General features: G+C 38.0%; 1 protein-coding gene across 2 annotated transcripts in view; it reads left to right on the top strand.

Annotated features, from left to right (window-relative positions):
• Positions 1-1,031: 1,031 nt before the first annotated feature.
• Positions 1,032-19,422, top strand: part of LOC121431091 — a 73,424-nt gene continuing 55,033 nt past the window's right edge. The window contains exon 1 of one of the 2 annotated variants that reach the window (XM_041628573.1): positions 1,032-3,925. In XM_041628573.1, coding sequence (XP_041484507.1) covers positions 3,905-3,925 — 21 coding nt within the window. In that variant the 5' untranslated portion in view covers positions 1,032-3,904. Of the gene's footprint in view, positions 3,926-17,044; positions 19,028-19,422 lie in introns of those variants that run through there. The other variant, XM_041628572.1, reaches the window with a different exon arrangement.

The raw sequence follows: 19,422 nt of genomic DNA, 5'->3' as shown, positions 1-19,422 counted from the left end.
TGTTCATGTAATTACTTTTATGTAATAACACATTGAAAATTAGTTTGTTGCGGATAAACTTGATTTAAGTAGTAAAAAAATTACTATTGGAATGAAAGGGAATACCAGTACTTTTACTCATTTGATTTTTTTTATCAATACCTGAAATTTTTAGATGAATTTGAAATCGTTAAATCAATGGGGAGAGGGCAATTTTACATTCACATTTGTGTCCTAATGCATTGCATTGTCTTCTTTCTTTGCTCTGGCATTTCGGTTACACTTCGTAATTCCAAAAGTTCTTTATTCCGAAGGTTCGTAATTCCAAAACACGTAAATTGCCTATACCTCGATGTTCGTTTAACCGAAAACGTAAAAGGGTTCGTTAATCCGAACATTTGTGGCGTTATTCCGAAGGTTTGATAATCCGAAAACGAAATAAGGTTTGATGTTCCGAAGGTTCGTTAGTCCGAAAACGAAATAAGGTTCGTTAATCCGAAAACGAAAAAAGGTTTGTTAGTCCGAATGCAAAATAAGGTTCGTTAATCATTGTTTTCGGACTAATGAACCTTCGGAATTACGAACCTCACTTTGTTTTCGGACCAACGAATCTTCGAAATTATGAACCTCATTTCGTTTTCGGACCTACGGACCTTCGGAATTATGAACCTTCGGAAATACGAACCTTCGGAATAACGAACTTTCGGAATATCCAAACCTTCGGAATAACGAAGCTTCGGAATTACGAATGTATGCGGGCATTTCATTACTATAGCATTTTTGTGTTTTGTTGGCTCTTACAGCCTCATTCCATACTCGGTAGGTTTAGCTGTTCTAAAGAACTGCATTGGAATCATATTTAAAGCATTGAATTATGAAGAAAAAATGAGAAAGAGAGACACAAAAATATTGCAAATCAGATGAGATCACAAAGAAAATTCACAGAATTAGAAACAGAATAAAATTGAGCAAGAAAGAGAGAAATAGAGAAAAAAAAGAAATGTGGCTGTATTAACTTGTATTGGATATGGTCTGTTATTGTTAATAGAACCATTTTACTTGATACACTAGAATAGGAGATTATAAATGGTCCTGAGTTGGGCATTGGTGTGATTATGAAAGCAATGCGACCTCATGATATTGATAACACAGTACTGTGTGTAGAGAGCGAGCGAGTTTGATTCCTATTGTACTTCGCTTCAATGCTGAGTAGGGAGACTCCACGGTGCATGTAACGCACCTATGAATTGGTAGTGGTGGTAGTGATGTTGGTAGTATTATAGAGAGATTAGTGCGCTGTATATGATCCCTGCACTCAGCGTGGTATGAGCTGTTATACAGACAGTCATCTGAAAAGAGATCAATGCCTGTTCTTTTTCATGGACTTCATTGTCCCATACACCTGTGTGTCAGTCGTGGATATAGTTGTGGTGCGTGTTGGTTTATTGAATTAGGTTTATTCAATAAGCACATGGGCCACTAACATGGAACCTGAATTCAACATAGTTGTGAAAACTCGTCACTAACTGGACCATGGCTACAAGCGACCGTGGTTGCTGTTTTGTGTGGAATATTTCAGTTGACACTTTGTGGACATGGTAACTTCTTCATCACATGTGTAACAACTGTTCATCAGGATTCACCTTGATAAAAAACTGAAAGGTTGGTAGACGGGGAAATTGTGAAGCTGGTATGGTTTGATTTCTGTTCAGATACCAGCACGTCGTCTTGGAAGAAATGAGGCAATAAATTCAAGTTCATATAGTTCAAGTAGGAAAACAGTCAGATGACAAGTCTAGTACTGGTACAAGGATTTTTTTTCCTAATGGTACTGGCATTTGTTTAAGAACTGCTGGTTGCTTGTCTTTTAGTTATGAGACACGAATTACCGTATATGTCATCAAATACTGGTATAGACTGGTCTTTGGACTTATAAATCTTGACATAATCTAGTTCTCATTGGCCTGTGGTATGAACCTGGACTATTGTGCCTGACTTGCATGGTCTTAGACAAACACAAAGATTATAAAGTAGACAATAGAGAGGAAGGTAAATAAAAGATATTATCATCCTGAAGGATAGGCCTATTACTTTGTGGATCACTCTGTCTGGTCACTACTGAGGGCAGTAATAAACCTCTTATACAGGAGCTGTTACAGGATGAACAGATACCTAAGGACTGCTTTGAAATTGGAATATCACCAAAGTGCACATGAGGTTCTGAATACTGTTTACATAGATCTGGAAGTTGAATTTAGCCAGCTATTGATAGCTTTGATACATGCAAGAAACTTTTACACCAACACTATTCAAATTTAGGACTGTGTTTGCCTATCAACTTTGATCAAGCAAGGTGCTGGTCACATACATGTACCTAAAATTGCTGGAATCTAGAAGTTCAAGGCAATATCATGCTCATCCTCTGGAATTGATCAGAGCCACCGGGGAAAGTTGAACAAAGTCGGGTTTATCCTACACTGCATTAATTTTGCTTGGCCTGGACCCACCTCATTACCTGCGGGTCATTAATTATCCTGAGTAACCATATGATTTGATTATGAGTGTTAGTTGTCATACGCCACGCTGGAGTGCACCGATTAAGGATTTAACCCGACGATGCGTGGCAAATTCTGACGCCACTTCCAGTGAAGAGCTCAAATCCATCGTAATATACATGTAGCTACGTCCATCGTCAGCAGGGGATACAATCACCCACGTCAACTTACTCTGTCATTAAGACATCAAGCAGGAGGAGTCGACTCATCCACTCTCAGTTTAACGATGGACAACTATTTAAACGACGGTGTCAAGAGGAATGTTCAAACGACTCTGATTGCTCTGTTAATCATCAGTGATATAGATATGCAAGGCTGGGTTTGGTGTTAATTGATGAGTGTCCTAGTGGAGTATCCTCGTGCAACGAGATGCCTAGATTGATGGCAATGGTGATTTGTAAACTACTCTGATTTTCATCCCTTGTTCTTTAGAGTGACATCACTATTGATTCACTTCTATTGATATCACAGATGTTTTGGATCATTAAATCTTCTATTTGATAATTTGTGACTTTTGTAAACTGCTTGTGATGACAACTAAACTACAAAAATCCAGATGATCATTTCATATTGTTTGTATTCCTTATTGCCATCAAAATTGTGCTGGTAGATAGGGAAGTACATGTATGTCAGAGTGACCTTTGGAGAAATCTGAATGTGAATGTTTTGACATCTTGAAATGTGTTTAGCTGTGAATGGAACCCTCATATTTCTGTGACATTCTCAAGAAACGTTCAGGGATACTAGGAAAACTATTGCCGTGCTGGAAAACATTACTCCAATTTCATTACTCGGCATTCATAATTGTAGTGGGCTGTGCTTTTAACAGGAAGAGCATTCAGGAGTTGACCTGTTTAATCTATGACCAGAATTTCAGTTCTTCCCTTTTTGGAATTACATCTGTTTAAAATAAAAGGTCTTTTCTTTCCTGGCATCGTGTGAAATAGACTCTGGAAGAACTTCCTCTAGTAATTTGATATCTTTGATTCATTCATCTATCAAAACTAAAACTCTTAAAATCTCATTCAAGAACCTTCAATGGAACACATGATAATTACGCTCATGATATAGATGGAATCCCCTCTTTGATTTGATTCTTGAGGATTACATTTCCTCTTTCGAAAGTGCGTTTCTTTTTCTCATCCTAAGTGGTCGTGACTGAAATCTCGGATCGAATCAGTGTGCTGAAGACTCTTATGACGAGACATAGCAGGAACTGATATCAAAGATTTACAGGAGGAACTAAACTGAAAGTAGTGATTGAACACCGATAGGGATATTAGAGGGAATTTACCCAGCAAGTGTAGGGGACAGTAACCTACCAAACGCTGTTATCGTCAAGTTCTTCTAGCGGTTACAACGAGACCCTGATGGGGACATGTGTTATACCTGTGAGTATGTACAATATTCTGGTTTATTTATACTTTAGTATTGCTTTATTCAAAGCCTCTGTTTGTATTTCTAATGATATTCTTCAAATTGAGTGCTCTTGATTACTGGTATTAGTTTGGTCAATTCTTATCCGTGTCCTTTCGGGTTCCATTGGGAAGTTTAATGACAGCTAACCGTCAGCTGTTGAAGTTTGCTATATTTTGATTTAGAATGGTGCAGAAACATTTCACACTTTTCACTAGAGAGATTTCGATTGTCTGCGACTGCAACGTATTCCTAGTTCACCGGAAGTGGTGACACCGCTCGTTCAGTATCACGTTCGTACATTGATGAAAACAGTTTCGACTTAATCGACGTGTCCGTACTGGGCCCGTACCAGACCACAGCATATTCCAGCGTGATAGCGAGCGGGCGGTGGGCCGATGCTCGGCCAGAGAGTCAGGCGCAGCATCACCCTACGAACCAGTGGGGCGACTGAGGGTGCAACACTTGCACTCTTGCGCAAAATAACGCAAAAACACAGTTGTTTGGAAATAGAACATCAATTACCTATCGGATATATGTAGTGTCTGAAAACAGGATACACTAGATGTAATGGAAAAGCTGGTAACAAGCAGTAATTTGCAGTTTACCAGCCCTGCTGAATCAACGAAACTCAAGTGTTGATGCGGCTTCATTCATTTTTGCTAAGCTTGGATGACGTCATCATGCACGAACAAGCGCTCGTTCGAGCACTATGACAGCGAACGTCAAAACCTTCAAATACGAGTCACAGATTTGGGCAGTGAACAAGAAGGCTCGCCACAGAATACTTCGCGCATGCGCAGTGCTCCCAAAATCCCTTATTAATCTCGTACGTCCACATGGCTCTTAGAAAACGAAAGGTCTCAAGTATCAAGTCTAAGACCTGGCGGGTGTTTCATAAGTCATTTATAAGTTACAAATAACCTTACGTATGATTGGTGACTCTTTCTTGTGCTAAGCGATATACAGTTAACATTGCACCTAAGGAAAGGTATACTATAAAGTTTTCCATAATATTACAATTACAAACACCCTCATGGAACAGATATTGGGTTGTTTAAAACATTTTCATGATGGAGTAGAACCCAGCTACTATCTATTGGTGAACGTTCCTAATTGTTGAACTGAATTTGCAGTGCAGCAGTACTAAATTAAAAAAAAAAGGTGCAGATTCTGATTCCTGTGTTCTCATGACCTTGCCACTTCCCTTATTTCTCTCTCCACTCATCATTGTGTTTGCTTTCAAAATACATTTGTCACTGATAACACTGGTACCTTACTACAATACACAAATCAAATCTGCTGATAACTCACATTCTTTTGAGAAATGAAATTCCTTATTGACTGTTTTTTGTATAGATATATATATATATATATATATATATATATATGACATTCAAATTGAAACATGCAATGTGTAATATTACACTTTGTTGAACTCTACCAAGTAATGGGATCCATACATAGTTACATACACATGTTGGTATGCAGTATATAGGGTACATTTGAAGCCCAAGTACATGACACTAGTATCCAGGGGGATCTATGATGTGTGCCTTTCAATATTTCAATTGCATTCAAACCTAGATTTGGTTTTTTTGTCGCTGCTTTGGTCAAAGGTGGTCGAGGTAAAGTGTGTGAATTAGGGTGTGTTTATGCTTCCACTGCGAGGACAGAATCAGCGTTTTCAAACGTCGATTCAAAACCCTGATCGTAAATGTGGTTCTGGGAGTGCTGTTTATGCTTAACTTTTCAGAGGCGAAATCACGATCTCCAGCTGGCTTCACAGGAAAGCGAGGTCAAATTGGGCGTGCCTTTTTTTCGAAAGTTTTTTTCCGAGTGTTGTTATTACGTGGAGATAACATGGAGCAATGCGACTGTATTTGCCCGGGGATTTTCATCTCATCGGAAGCATGTACCAAATGACGTCATTTAAACACGTTTACGATCGTGGTTCTGTTTATACTTCCCCAGAAAGCCTGATTCTGGTCAAACGACTTTTACAAACGCACTTTTTTGTGAGTTTACGATCGGCGTTTTGAAACAGCGTTTAAATGAAAGTAAGCATGGACGCAACCATGTTTTTGGACTAATCACGTTTGGAAACGCTGATTCTGGCCTGAAAAGTGGAAGCATAAACACGGCCTTAGATGACATGGTTCTGTGTTCTATCAACAAGACTTTGACTTCCGAGTCTCTTTATCTTTGTTTATTGATCATTGGATAGTCTTTAGCTCAAGCTTTTTTTTTTAGTGTGGAATAATGCTTTCAGGAAATTTCCTGGACCAAGTATTTGATAAGAATTATAAAAGGTCAAGTCCACTCACACTAAGTTTTTTTTCCAATTAGCATTGGACTGAAAACTACATGAAAGGGACTTAGAATAAGAAAGTTATGTTTATTTTCTCCCATGATAACTTGGTATGAGCATTTTTTAGGACACTTTAAATAAATACCCTGTGAAGTCCGCCTCCATCCCCATTTGCATAGTGAAAAAATTAAACGATTTCAAGGAAAATATTTTTTTCAATATCACCCAATCTTCTATATTCAGTAAAGTATCACATAATCAGGAGAGTCTGATTTCCGTGTAGTGGTTAGCCTGCATGAATGTATTGTTGGTCCTAACCACTTGTGATCAATTAGAATATTATTCACGGAAATCTGTGTGGAAAGTATACATACCAGTACTCCGACCACACAAGTTGATCTAGACTAAAATTTTGCATAATCCACTGTGCTTGAGAAATTGAGAATAATGTAAGCAATGTTTGTTTAATCTGTGAGTTGGATGAAAGGGGAAACCCATGTTTCTGAATGAATAGATGACTCATCATGGTGGGCTGTTTGGTATACAGTTGACTACCGGTAATGTCTGGTATGTGGGTACAGAGAGAGAGAGAGATGGTGTTTCAGAAATCTAAGTTGGTAAGTTACACACAGATAAATGCCTGTTGTAGCAAATTCAAAATGAGTTTGTACTGAAATCTCATGAAATATAAGTAAAAATGAAATATATGTGCTAAATAAAGGATTACAGAATAAATCGTGCAATTGCTGAGAAATTCTATACAAGTAAAAAGTGCTTTTTAATAAATATTGTTAGGAAAAAAAATAAGTTCGAGGGTATCTACTTGGCCATAGCATTCAGCTGAGCTTGCAACTTATCGCGCGCGGAATCTCGGTAAAGAGGACTTCAGGAGAGAAAAGAAGTGATCTCTGACATCAAAACAAGAAGATGTTCTCCGGTTTGCTTTCATACTGGCCTTTTCACCTGCGAACTTCGCTGGTGAAATAGTTTCGCCAGTGAAGTTCGCTGGTGAAGTTCTCCTGTGTACCTTTCATACTGGACACTTTCCCCTTCGCTGGCGAACTTCCCTGGTGAAAAGCGCAATTGATTTTTTTGTTATTTCATGATTTTCAGTTACAATTGTACCAGATATATGTGAAAGGGGAGACCGGGGTTAGTTGGAACATGGGGTAAGTTGAAACATTGTAATTTTCTTTAACGCCTGTAAACTAAATTTATGCAATACTGCCCTCAATTTATTGTTATGGATAATACAACAGTTGTACTATTAATAACAATAAATTGAGGGCAGTATTGCATAAATTTATTTTACATTGATTGATTATATTCAATGGAAAAGAAAATTACGTTTCAACTTACCCCATGTTCCAACTAACCCCGGTCTTCCCTATAGTGATGACCTTGTTCTTTATCTTTAGCACATGACTGGTTGCCTTCTCTTGTGATATATATTCTCACTAATATGTATCTCGATGAGCGTCAAACAGTTAAATGCCATTTTGTGTACAATTCTCTATTGAAATGATGATACAGGTAATAAAAAAATATTAGAATAGAAGGTAAAAAAAATTTACTTCAAAGAAAAAGTTGGCCTTGTTTGGTATTATTGGGCTGCCATTTTTCCAGAGGACATGCACTATATAGCTGTCAACGCATCATGTCAACAATTTAAATGCTCCCCACTACTTACCTCACTCCCTGGGGAGCTTTACAGTAAGAGCTTGTATAGGGACTTAATTACAGGGAACGTCAGTAGATTGTCATTAGAATTGCCCTTTTGTACAGGTTTGATTTAAAAGAAGTATTCGACCCTGAAAGAATGTATTGATTGATTATATTCAATGGAACAGAAAGGTCAGACTGGGTTCGATGTTATTGATTGATACCATTCTCAATCTAGTTACACCATATCTTAACATGATCTAGCACCAGTTCTAATGAGTTTCATACCCCTTTCATAAACCCAATTATGCGGCTAATAGCAGCACAATTTGGTCGTAAAATCAGAGGAGGACCAGAGTTATCCGCATTATTTTGATGCTGCAATTATCCGCATAAAAGCAGCATCGGGACCAGATTTTGACTTTATGAACGCATTTCGAAAGTAATGCGGATAATTGCCATGGTGCGGTCACAAGGTCACCCCTTTTCCAACGCAACCGCATCAGAGGGGTGTGTGCGGTTGCCATGACGATTATCTTCCTTTTTCAGGACGGGCGCTCGTAAAAATAGTGCGGATTATTTTCGGAGTTTGTGAACGCAACTTTTATTGAATTATCTGCATTACTCTGAGGCGGCTAATTGGAGGATGGGTTTATGAAAGGGGTATAAATCTCAGGTATAATTTCTCTTTGCAAGTTCATTGGAAAATGATGCAAATATTCTTTCATTGGTATTTTAAAAAGTAATTTCTTTTAATACTTTTACCCTCCCTGACTGGTGAAATGTGTCTCAGAATTATGTCTGATTGTGTGGAGTGGGTTTTGTTTAGATGTATCTGATAATATACAAAACTAGAAAAATTATATAGTAATAGTAATACACACTTCTTGTATGAAGTGCATATCACATTAATTGTAGGGGAAGTCGTGGTCTAGTGGTTGCGACTCTCATCTTTCAATCAGAGGGACATGGGTTTGTATCCTAGCCATGGCGTGTTTTCCTTCAGCAAGAATTTACCTGCATTGTGCTGCACTTGACCCACGTGAGGTGAATTAGTACTAGGTAGGATTTATTCTTTTGAATGCTTTAGCCCCTATATGGCGGCTCAGCTACAGCCGGGGTAATAATTTGATACCAAGAATCAAGCACAGTAGAGTATATGCAATTGTAGTAGCTGTGCTATACAAATGTAACATATTACATTTATTATTATCATTGTGTAACATATTGTGCTTCCAAAATTGAAATTGTTACCCCATCTTAAACCTGTAGGCTTTTTACACAGGATTTTCTTAACCCCGGACTATCGCTAACCCCGTACTATCCTTAACCCCGTACTATTTATTTTCCTTTTCACACATGCCAAATTGTTTTTGCTAACCCCGGATAAGGAATGCTTGCTTTTTACACACGAAACTCGCTAACCCCGGACTTTTGGTAGCTCATGAATATTCACGAGCGCACTGAGGGGTCATTCGGGTCATATCCAAAATCGCTGACTTCTGGCGCGCGCTTTTTTCTTCATCGCAGTGATCGCTGTTCATGAATATTCATTATACTTACCTCTGATTGGACAACAGGGCCGGCTCTGTTGCGGGGCATGAATGGGAGCGCTTAGCCCACTTTCGTTTTACACATGCGATCTTAACCCCGTACTATTGCTCTTAGCACCGCAATTGGTGGGATAACCCTGCTTTTTTGCAGGGCCAAATAATCCCGTACTATAGGTGGGGTTAGCCCACTTTGCAAAAACGCTGTGTAAAACGAAAGTGGGCTAAGCTTAACCCCGTACTATAGGTGGGGCTAAATTGCCATTTAGCCCCACCAATAGTACGGGGTTAAGGAAATTTTAGCCTGTCTAAAAAGGGTACTGGTGTCCTTTGACAGCATGCGAGCATTTCAAGGAATTCATTCTCCCAGGTAACTCTTCACCTCACCTGGGTTGAGTACAGCATAATGGGGATCAATTTGTTGCTGAAGGAAGTTATGCCATAGTTGCGATTTGAACCCACAAGCCTGGTGCGAACCAAAAAGATGATAAGTCACCGAAAACTGTATATGTTGCTGTTATTGTTTGGGATTTAGAGGTGGTCCCATTGTGAATATTGTTGTTCTCAGTAAGTAGTATATTATTTTTTTAACAAAGGTTTCACAGGATAAACAGATAATCTTCAATAGTCTGAGTGGGATTGTTCTCTAGTCTCAACCCTCTGAGGGACTATGGGACCAACACTAGGATTTATTGATCACTGGACATTGACTCCTCTAATCCTGTCCCTGATCTAGGTGTCCCTTGACACTGACAAGACTTGCACTTGAGAGAATCACCAATGAGTTTGGTTATGATCAAAGGGGAGGTTCCACTTCAGAAGAGGGCATCGATTTCTGTGGAGAATGTGTCAAGGTTCTGTGGTTCTGACTCGTCTTTAAAAACAGGCGGCCATGGGTTCAAATCCCTGATAAGTCTTCTATCAGGAGGATATCGACACCTGATGTACTGCACTCACTGGGGTGTAGTCTTTGTATGCACCTGGGGACCGTTTCATCAACATTTTTGTCTGACAAGTTGTCAGATCTGACATCTTTCCTTGATTCTGATTGGCCGAGAGGCTCTGTTTATAGTAACTGTCGGATAAAATGGGACTTGTCGGATAAAACGTCTGACAAGAAACGCTCCCCAGGTTTGTCTTCAACAGAATGAAGTGTGTACCTACCCTGCAATGTTTGTTCTGATGAAGCAGCCTTATCAGAGAATATTGGGCTTATTTTCTGCTCTAGCCTTCCATTTTTCTTAAAATGCCAGCCTGAAACATCTTGGACAGACTAGTCCGCTTACCACAATATTTGCCTGCTATTTTTCTCAGCATCTTCATCTGCAGAGTCTCAATTCTTTACAGAGAAAATGCTACACACAGAGTTATGTAGAACTTGAAAGCCTGGCCTGGATAGAGCCTCTTATTCCGAATGAAGGTCTAAATTTCATCTGTTACTAATTGTCAATGGAATAATTGTATCATATTAAAATTCTGCTGTCGTGCAAAGTGCAAATGGTATCTTCCTGAAGAAATTATTGATATTGCCCTTTGTATTAAATTAACTCTATTTTGTTATTTTGACTTACTGTGGTATAATTTTGATGTTGTGATACAGTCAAATCTGTCTATTAAAGGGGAATGAAACCTTTGGAACAAGTATGCTTATGTCAAAACAGAAAAATCAAAGAATAAAAAAAAGTTTGGGAAAAATCTGACAAATAATGAGAAAGTTATGACCATTTGAATATTGCAATCACTAATGCTATGGAGATCCTCCCATTGGCAATGCGACAAGGATGTGTGATGCCACATGTGAAAAACCTTCCCTTTGATGGACTCTAAAATACCCTCAAAATGTCTCTTTTTGCTTTTTCTTATTTTGATACAAACTCTTTATCCATGATGTATTCTTTAAAAATCTGTATTACATGCCCTCATATAGAAAGAACACATGATCTACTGATAGATGAGATAAAAGAGGCAATTTAAGTGAAATATATGTATGTACTAAAGTAATGGGGAGAGTTGTTCACTAGTGACATCACATCTCCTTGTCACATTGCCAATTTGAGGATCTCCATAGCATTAGTGATCACAATATTCAAATGCTCATAATTTTCTCATTTGTTCGATTTTTTTCAAACTTTTGTTGATATGTTTCTTTGATTTTTCAGTTTTCACACAAGCTATCTTTTTCCCAAGGTTTCATTCTCCTTTAAGGCCATAAAATGGAACAGGAATGGTGGTCCCAGTGAGGACAGATGAATGGGTAGGTTGAATGCATGTACAGTATTTCTATCAAATGGGATTCAATAATCGATGCGGCCAATAAAGAGAAGTTTTTGTTATAGACAGGTGGCAACTGAGACTGGTTGACTGAAATTTGAATTTTTAGACCTTCCTGTTCATTTTTTGTTGCTCATCCATGAGACCATTTTCATGTAGTCTAAATCTTGAAACACCTCGTCAACATTTTAAGAGCACTTTGTTAGAGCATGGACTGTAAGTCCATGGTTAATGCATGTTTGGAACCTGCTTGAATATGGTCTCTAGTCAAACCGTACTTTATAGATTGGATTAATGTGATGGTGATATTAACCCATCTCCTTGACAACAAATCCTTTGAGCAAGACAAGGTAGTATGACGTATGGTTATTGTCTGACATCGTTAGAAGGATTTTACGTCATATTACTCAGCTGTGTTCAGCCAACGATTTTTTAATTGGTAGCCTAGATGGACATTTTTCAAAGACCTTTTTCTCCACTAAAATTTTTTTAACTTTGTTTTTATTTCCTGTTTTCACAGATTTGGATAAAATTGTCAGCATGAAGTTTACTCCCTTTTTTTAGATAATAATTTTCAGCCTGGAGTAGCCCATAAAATGCGATTTTAAAAATCATTAAAGTTTGTATGTTAAAACTCATGCCCTCAAGGGCCTTGTTTCTCATCAGTAAAAAGTCAACTGCAACAGTTATTAGTTAACTGAAATCTCACAATTTTAGATATGGTTAATAACTTTGATAATAACTGGATAGTGGAGTGAGTAGATTTGGGAAGAGACCAGGTGTATTCAAAGCAAGGGAAGTGAATCCCGCTTCCGTACCCAGTCTGTTCAGAGAGGACCTTCAGCGATTGCTGCGTTGACTCAGTGGTGTCATCAAGGTTTCCACGCACTCTTACGCATTCATTGTGGGATATGCTTGATGAATGAACCTGGACAATCATCTCTTTAGCAGAGCATGAACATCAAGAAACTAAATAATACCTCTGATCTCCCACTCTTTGCATGGATGACCTTAAGACAAGACACCATCTGGCTAAGGAGCAGAGCTATGCTCTTCTGCATTCAAAGTAATCACGAAAGTGTCCATTAGAAATCTCATATTGCATTTGTGAGAAGAAATAACACAGAGAAGATAATGGTATCAAGATTTTCTTAAGACAGTTAAGATAAAGATTTAATAGGGTATGTCAAATAACCGTCAAAACCCTTATGGCGAGCCCCCTTCCCCAAATATGTTTGAATTACATACACAGGTAGGTCACCCTGATCATAAGTTTAATTTGATAAAAAGAAGAAGAAATATATAGACAATTATAATAGTTAAGGTTAGATGAAAATTCAGTTATGAATTATTTTGGTCTTTTTTGGAACCTGCAAACTCAATATTGGTTGGATACGTGGATGATGTTCATGTTAATCTTCAATTGTTCATTGTAATCCCTTATCAAGGGAAGATGCTGTATATATTATTTTTGATATACCATTGAATACAGTTGTTTCCTCTGGATCTTTTTTTCCCCTTTTTTTTCTTTCCTTTTCATTCCAGAAAATGAAAAAAAAACTTTATTTCATAATATAAACAAAACAATAACGAATCAAAGTTTCTTACATAATTCTTTTACAACACATTCTTTCTTATGAAGAGCAAACCAGTAGCCAGTAGGTCTAAATTTATCTACAGGCTACCAGTAATATTTAACAGGTATTTTGTAATAGGGGGTGCACTCTCAGCCCACCAAAACTATATTTAACGTGGTGTTACATCAGAAATCTCTCACTTGGTCAATGACTTTAGTTGGAGATAGACATCTTGCGATCATGTGTAGTGTGTATTCCTGTAATAATCAAGATTTCACCTGGAATGTAAGTTGGATTTATATCTTATATTATCGTTTGTGAATATTTCATAAGGGGGGGATTCTCCCTTATAATACATTCTTTTTTGAAAATTATGACTAAAATGCGGAAAATTTTGAGGAAAATATTGGTGAAAGTTTTATGAAAACTCTGTCTAAGAATACCAGTTATAATTTTTTTGAAGTTTTGTGACATCACAGAAGAGTTGCCCCCCCCCCCTATGTTATGGATTTAAATTTCACAAAATGCATTTTTACCCCAAGATATGCAAGTGAGTTTATTTATGCAGAGGATACGTCATCAGGCACATCATTCTCCACCCCTTCCTTTAAGAAAAATATTAGCGAGTGATCACGAATTTCCTTGTTGACCATAGTAGATTGCGAGACAAATAAATACCCTCTAGCGATTATTTCAATCCGCAATAATGAACCTATTTAGTACCATTGTATTCCGTTAAAATATTTAATATATGGGGAAGCTGCTTGCATTAATGTCATGACAAATTGAAAACTTAAGATATTCATAACTTCCTTGTTCTTTTTTCATCAAGGCTTCACCAATAATTTTCTTCTTTTTTTCTTCTGATTTTACTAAAGCGAACTTATCACCTAGGTGAACATCCCTTATAAAGGGGTAGTCCAAACCAACAAATTCACTGGCTCCCTCTTTAGTAACCAGGGTCCTGTAACACAAAGGTTAGCGATTGATCGAACGCTTGAATTTCATGCTTGATTTTACATCAATCGTAGGAAAATGTTCTACGATCATCGCTAAGCTTTGTGTTACGAGCCCCTGGATGTGCTTGTAACCGTTTATTTTACAGTTTACGGTTCTAATGAAATTTAGATCCAAGGCAAAGAAGAATGTCAGGTGTAGGAATGCAAGAGTTTTTTCTTAGCTCATAACTATTAAAACTTTGTGGTCTAGTGGTTACGACTCTTGTCTTTCAGTCAGAGGGATGTGGGTTCGAATCCAAGCCAAGGCGTGTTGTCCTTCAGCAAGAAATTTACCCGAATTGTGCCACACTCAACCCAGGTGAGGTAAATGGGTACCCGGTAAGATCAATTCCTTGAAGTTACCAATTTCCTTTAGCAGCCTTGAGCTACAGTTTGGGTACTGAAAATGATAATATGCAACATTTGTATAGCGTTTAATAAATGGTTTCTAAGCGCTGCACACTATTACCCCGGCTTTAGGACAGCTGTCCTGATCAGACGCTCAAGCATTCAAGGAATTAGTTCCTACCAGGTACCCATTTATTACACCTGGGTGCTGCTATGGGATTAGCACCCCATACCTTGTGGTTCAAAGTCCAGAGGCTTATCCACTTAGCCACAACACCTCTAATACCCTTCTCATAAACCCATCCTCCAATTAGCCGCCTAAGAGTAATGCGGATAATTCAATAAAAATTGTGTTCACAAACTCCGAAAATAAGCTGCATTATTTTTACGAGCGCCCGTCCTGAAAAAGGCGGATAATCGTCATGACAACTGGACACGCCCCCTCCGATGCGGTTGTGTTGGAAAAGGGTGACCTTGTGACCGCACCATGGCAATTATCCGTATTATTAGGAAATGCGTTCATAAACTCAAAATCTTGTCCCGATGCTGCTATTATGTGGATAATAGCAGCATCAAAATAATGCGGATAACTCTGGTCCTCCTCCAATTTTACGACCAAATTATGCTGCTATTAGCCGCATAATTGGGTTTATGAAAGGGGTATAATATATAGTGCGCCACTAAATAGGCAACTAGATAACCAGCACCTCATAAATGCTGTATATTATCATTACAAGTCCACCCCACCAGAAAGTTGATTTTCATTAAAAGAGAAAAATCCAACAAGTATAACAATGAAAATTTCATCAAAATAGGATGTAAAATAAGAAAGTTATTACCGGGTTCGACACGCGAGCTGTGCTAAACACGGCAATTTTATGCTGTGTAAACGCGATCAGTGTGATCCGCGAGCCGTGTCGAACACGGCTTTTTTGATCCGCCAAAATCGTAGGTTTCAACCCGTGAGCCGAGTCAGACTCGGCAATTTTTTCGTGTGTAAACAGAAAGCCGTGTCGAACTCTCTTGACCAGGTCACTGCGCGCGCTTTCACTTTTGGCATTGTTGTTGTTCGCACGGACAAGATTCGATTCCGGCGGTGAATTTCCCGCGTTTAATTTGCGACGTCATAATTCTTCTTCCATTCGAGATCCGCGAGCCGTGTTGAACTCGCCTTTTTATATGTATGTATAAACGCGATCTCTGATCCCTTCTTCGCAGTGTTCAACCCGGCTCGCGGATTCAACACCCGAGCCGAGTCAATGTGTAAACACGGTATATGTCATTTAAAATTTTCGCTTAATTTCACAAAACAGTTATATGCACATCCTGGTCAGAATGCAAATGAAGAGACTGATGACGTCATTCACTCACTTATATATTTTATATGAAATATTAGATATTCTAATTTTCTCATTTTCAAGTGGAACAACGATTAATTCCTCCCTGAACATGTGGAATTAGCATTAAATACTGTATGGTTCAGTCAAGTTGGTCCTTGTTAAATCTGTAAAAAATGAAATATTGTTTAATTCAAGCAATTAAAAACAAAAGAAATAGTGAGCGAGGGACATATCATCGACTATCTCACTTGTATGTCACTGAAATGTGGATATCACTGTTTTGTGAAAAATAAGCAACATTTTAAAATGTCATAACTTTCTTAAATATTTTACATCCAATTTTGATGACATTTTCAGCACTATGCCAGATTTATTTTTTTCTTTTTATTCAAATCAACATTGTTTTAGGTGAACTTGACCTTTGAATTTATATTATATAGGTGGATGTGAACACACTTTATTATTAATCAGGTCAGGTGCATTTTAAGGCTTGAATATTTTTTGTTTTTGCAATTTTCAGGTATCAAAGCAACTACTCTGAATTCATTCTCAGTGTTTTTTTAATTGATTTTCTTGATAAAGACTTTGCACAATGGAGACCCTTGACTTCAATCCTTGAAGACTTTATCTTCTCGCACAGTCCAAGGCATAGCAAACAGTGTTATCTCTGATGCATTGACGTATGAACAGGTTATCCATCTAGTAAGCATTGTGCGTCATGTGCTCATGAAATTACAGTTTGTTGATATGTAGCAGTGAAATATGTCTGCGTAGTTACATAAGTAGTAATTGATTTTATTGATTATTCCCAGTTTTTAAATCTTATCCCTCATCGTAATGATCTTCAGAATGATATTGAAGTTCCACGTAGAAGTGAGATCGTCAATAAGTCGAGAACAAGAAAAATAACATTTTCTCTCACGACTTCACAGGGAATATTTTCTTGTTAGCTGTACGTGTACCAAGGTTTGTCGGTGATAAGAATGTTGGTGCTTGGAAGCTCATTAGTGGTAAACCTGCTTCTGACGTTATGCGTGTGTCATTAGTAAGATCTTGTGGGCGGAGGTGGTGATGCATTGGAGTCGGACTTGTATAGAATACAAAATCATTGCAGTTTTATCACTATCTATCAGAATACATCTTTGCATCTGTTCGGATTTGATCTTTTTTCTCGCGATGCATCGCTTTGTTCGATTTTATTGCCTTCGTTAAACTTCAATGGTTCTTATCGTCAGTATCTAAGAGTTTGATGATATCCCTCAGATAACAATTTGTTATTTCAGAACAGGATGAACGTGAAAAATTCTTGTTATCATGTGTGGATGAAAACTTGATATTCTCCTAAATTCAAATCTGCTTGACAAAATATCTTTTTTTGTATTGACCACATATGCTGTTTTCATCTTATCATGCTGCTCGGTGAAGGAGTGAGTTTATAAAGACCAACTGATTAGCGACCAAAATGCTCTGAATAAATGAGTTCTTTGACATTGAAGTTTTACAGTGCGTCAGAATGGTCAGAAGTACCAGTATTCTTGCAAATGATTGATATTAGGATTTCAAATCTACTCTAGCATTCTATCAAAAGCTGACTCTTGCTGTGTTTATCAACATTCTCCAAAAAACAGAAAGCAGTAAGCTTTTGAGAGCAGATACAGCTATGGAGTTTTGGATGGCCAAGGAGAAAGGATACGCACAATTAGAATGATGTACATGATGCATGTCTCGTGATTTTCACAATTTACAGAGATTTCATCGACTAGGACATTATCTGTCTGGGACATAAATGACCTCCCCACCCTTATAATTGGTTTTAAAAATAGTTCAAAGGCTCTTTTCTTATGCTGTGATATATAAATATTAAGTGATTGGATTAGGAGTTTTATGCTGTTTATGGAACTGCCCATCAGAACTTTGTTGAGCTATTTGGCAAGAATCATCGGGAGTGACATTTAAACAAAAATCTTCTGCAGTTTGGCGAGTACTTCTCTTTGTGAGGTCACTGTGAAGGGGAGACCCTGTGACAACACACTGACTCAAGCTACGACTCAACTTCCTTTTTCTTTCTACCTTCTCCTCCTTGTTACAGACCCCCATTGCAAAATTATACAACCTTTGGCAAAGCTTTTAATGCCTCTACATTTACCCTGCTCCCCTTCCCCTCCTGTCACATCCTAGCATACCCCCCCCTCCTCTTGACGGGCAATCATCTCTTGGCTGAGAGTGACGATTGAAGCGACTTGTCTCTGAGTAACGGTACAGGTCTCTCTCTCTTACTCCATCGCTGCAGAGCTGATTGTCTACATTAGTTAGCTCAGTCGGCCGGTGCTAGTTGCCGGGTGAACTCTGCATGCCAGCAAGCTCTCCAAATACACTGTTTGGGGTTGCTGCAATGCTAGGCAGACGGGGCAAGGAACCATGATTTTCTGTCCGAAAGGCAACTTTATTTTGCTTCTTTAAACTCTATCATGTCAATGCGGCAAATTTGACAAATTTTAATTTAGTACTGAACCTTTGCTGCTGCTAGAAGTAGAACTACAATTGCAACTGAGATCTGAATGTGATGTCAATTGAACAGAGTACTTGCAGATGAAACATTGTCAGTAAATAAGGAACTGGATTTTAATGTGATTGACACTTCTGAAAAAAAGGAAACTTGGAATTGAACGATTTGGAACTAAAGGAGGTTAGATACAACTGAAAATGTGCTGCAGGTTCAGTTTTCTCTGAAAGTCAACCACTTCTAAAAGGCACGACAGAATCTGTTTGACTGCCTTTACTGCATAACGCAACACAACACAACTTGAGGGATAAAAAAAAAACTTATGACTGCCATTACCAATCCACGCTTTCCCATGAATTTAGGAGCGCTTGACTCTAGGCACTACATGCCTAGTATGAATACCATTAACTATTCAAGCTATAACAACTGGTGTGCCTTGGCTGGGTTCGGGAAAGGACAGAAAACCAAAATGTATGACAAGTTCATGCATGAAAGGATACTAAACCTTCTCTTGGAGGTAAGTCCTTATTCTGCTCAAAACTCTGGTGCAGCAATTGCTGATTGTCTAGTGCTATAAAGTCTCATCTTCCTTCTTAAAAATAAAGGAACTTTGAATATGTCAGGAAGATTGTATGAAGTTTTTAATGAAGATATCTATACAGTATATATACATGTAGTTAGCTCAAGTTTTGTGCATAGTGCAGTAACAATACCCAATCAATGTTAAATGTCAGTAGAGTTGAAGCCTAACATTATAAGGCTTTATAATTGCTTTCTTTTTCTTTCTTATATTTTCTTCTATTTGATTTTGTAGTTCATTATAAATCATTGAAATTGTTCAAAAATACAAACTGCCATATTAATAGAGGTTAGAATGTTCTATGGTGTGATAAATGAATAGGAATCATTTTC

This window comes from Lytechinus variegatus, chromosome 17 (assembly GCF_018143015.1).
Source record: "Lytechinus variegatus isolate NC3 chromosome 17, Lvar_3.0, whole genome shotgun sequence".
Lineage (NCBI taxonomy): Eukaryota > Metazoa > Echinodermata > Echinoidea > Temnopleuroida > Toxopneustidae > Lytechinus > Lytechinus variegatus.
This window is presented reverse-complemented; position numbering and strand designations above follow the sequence as displayed.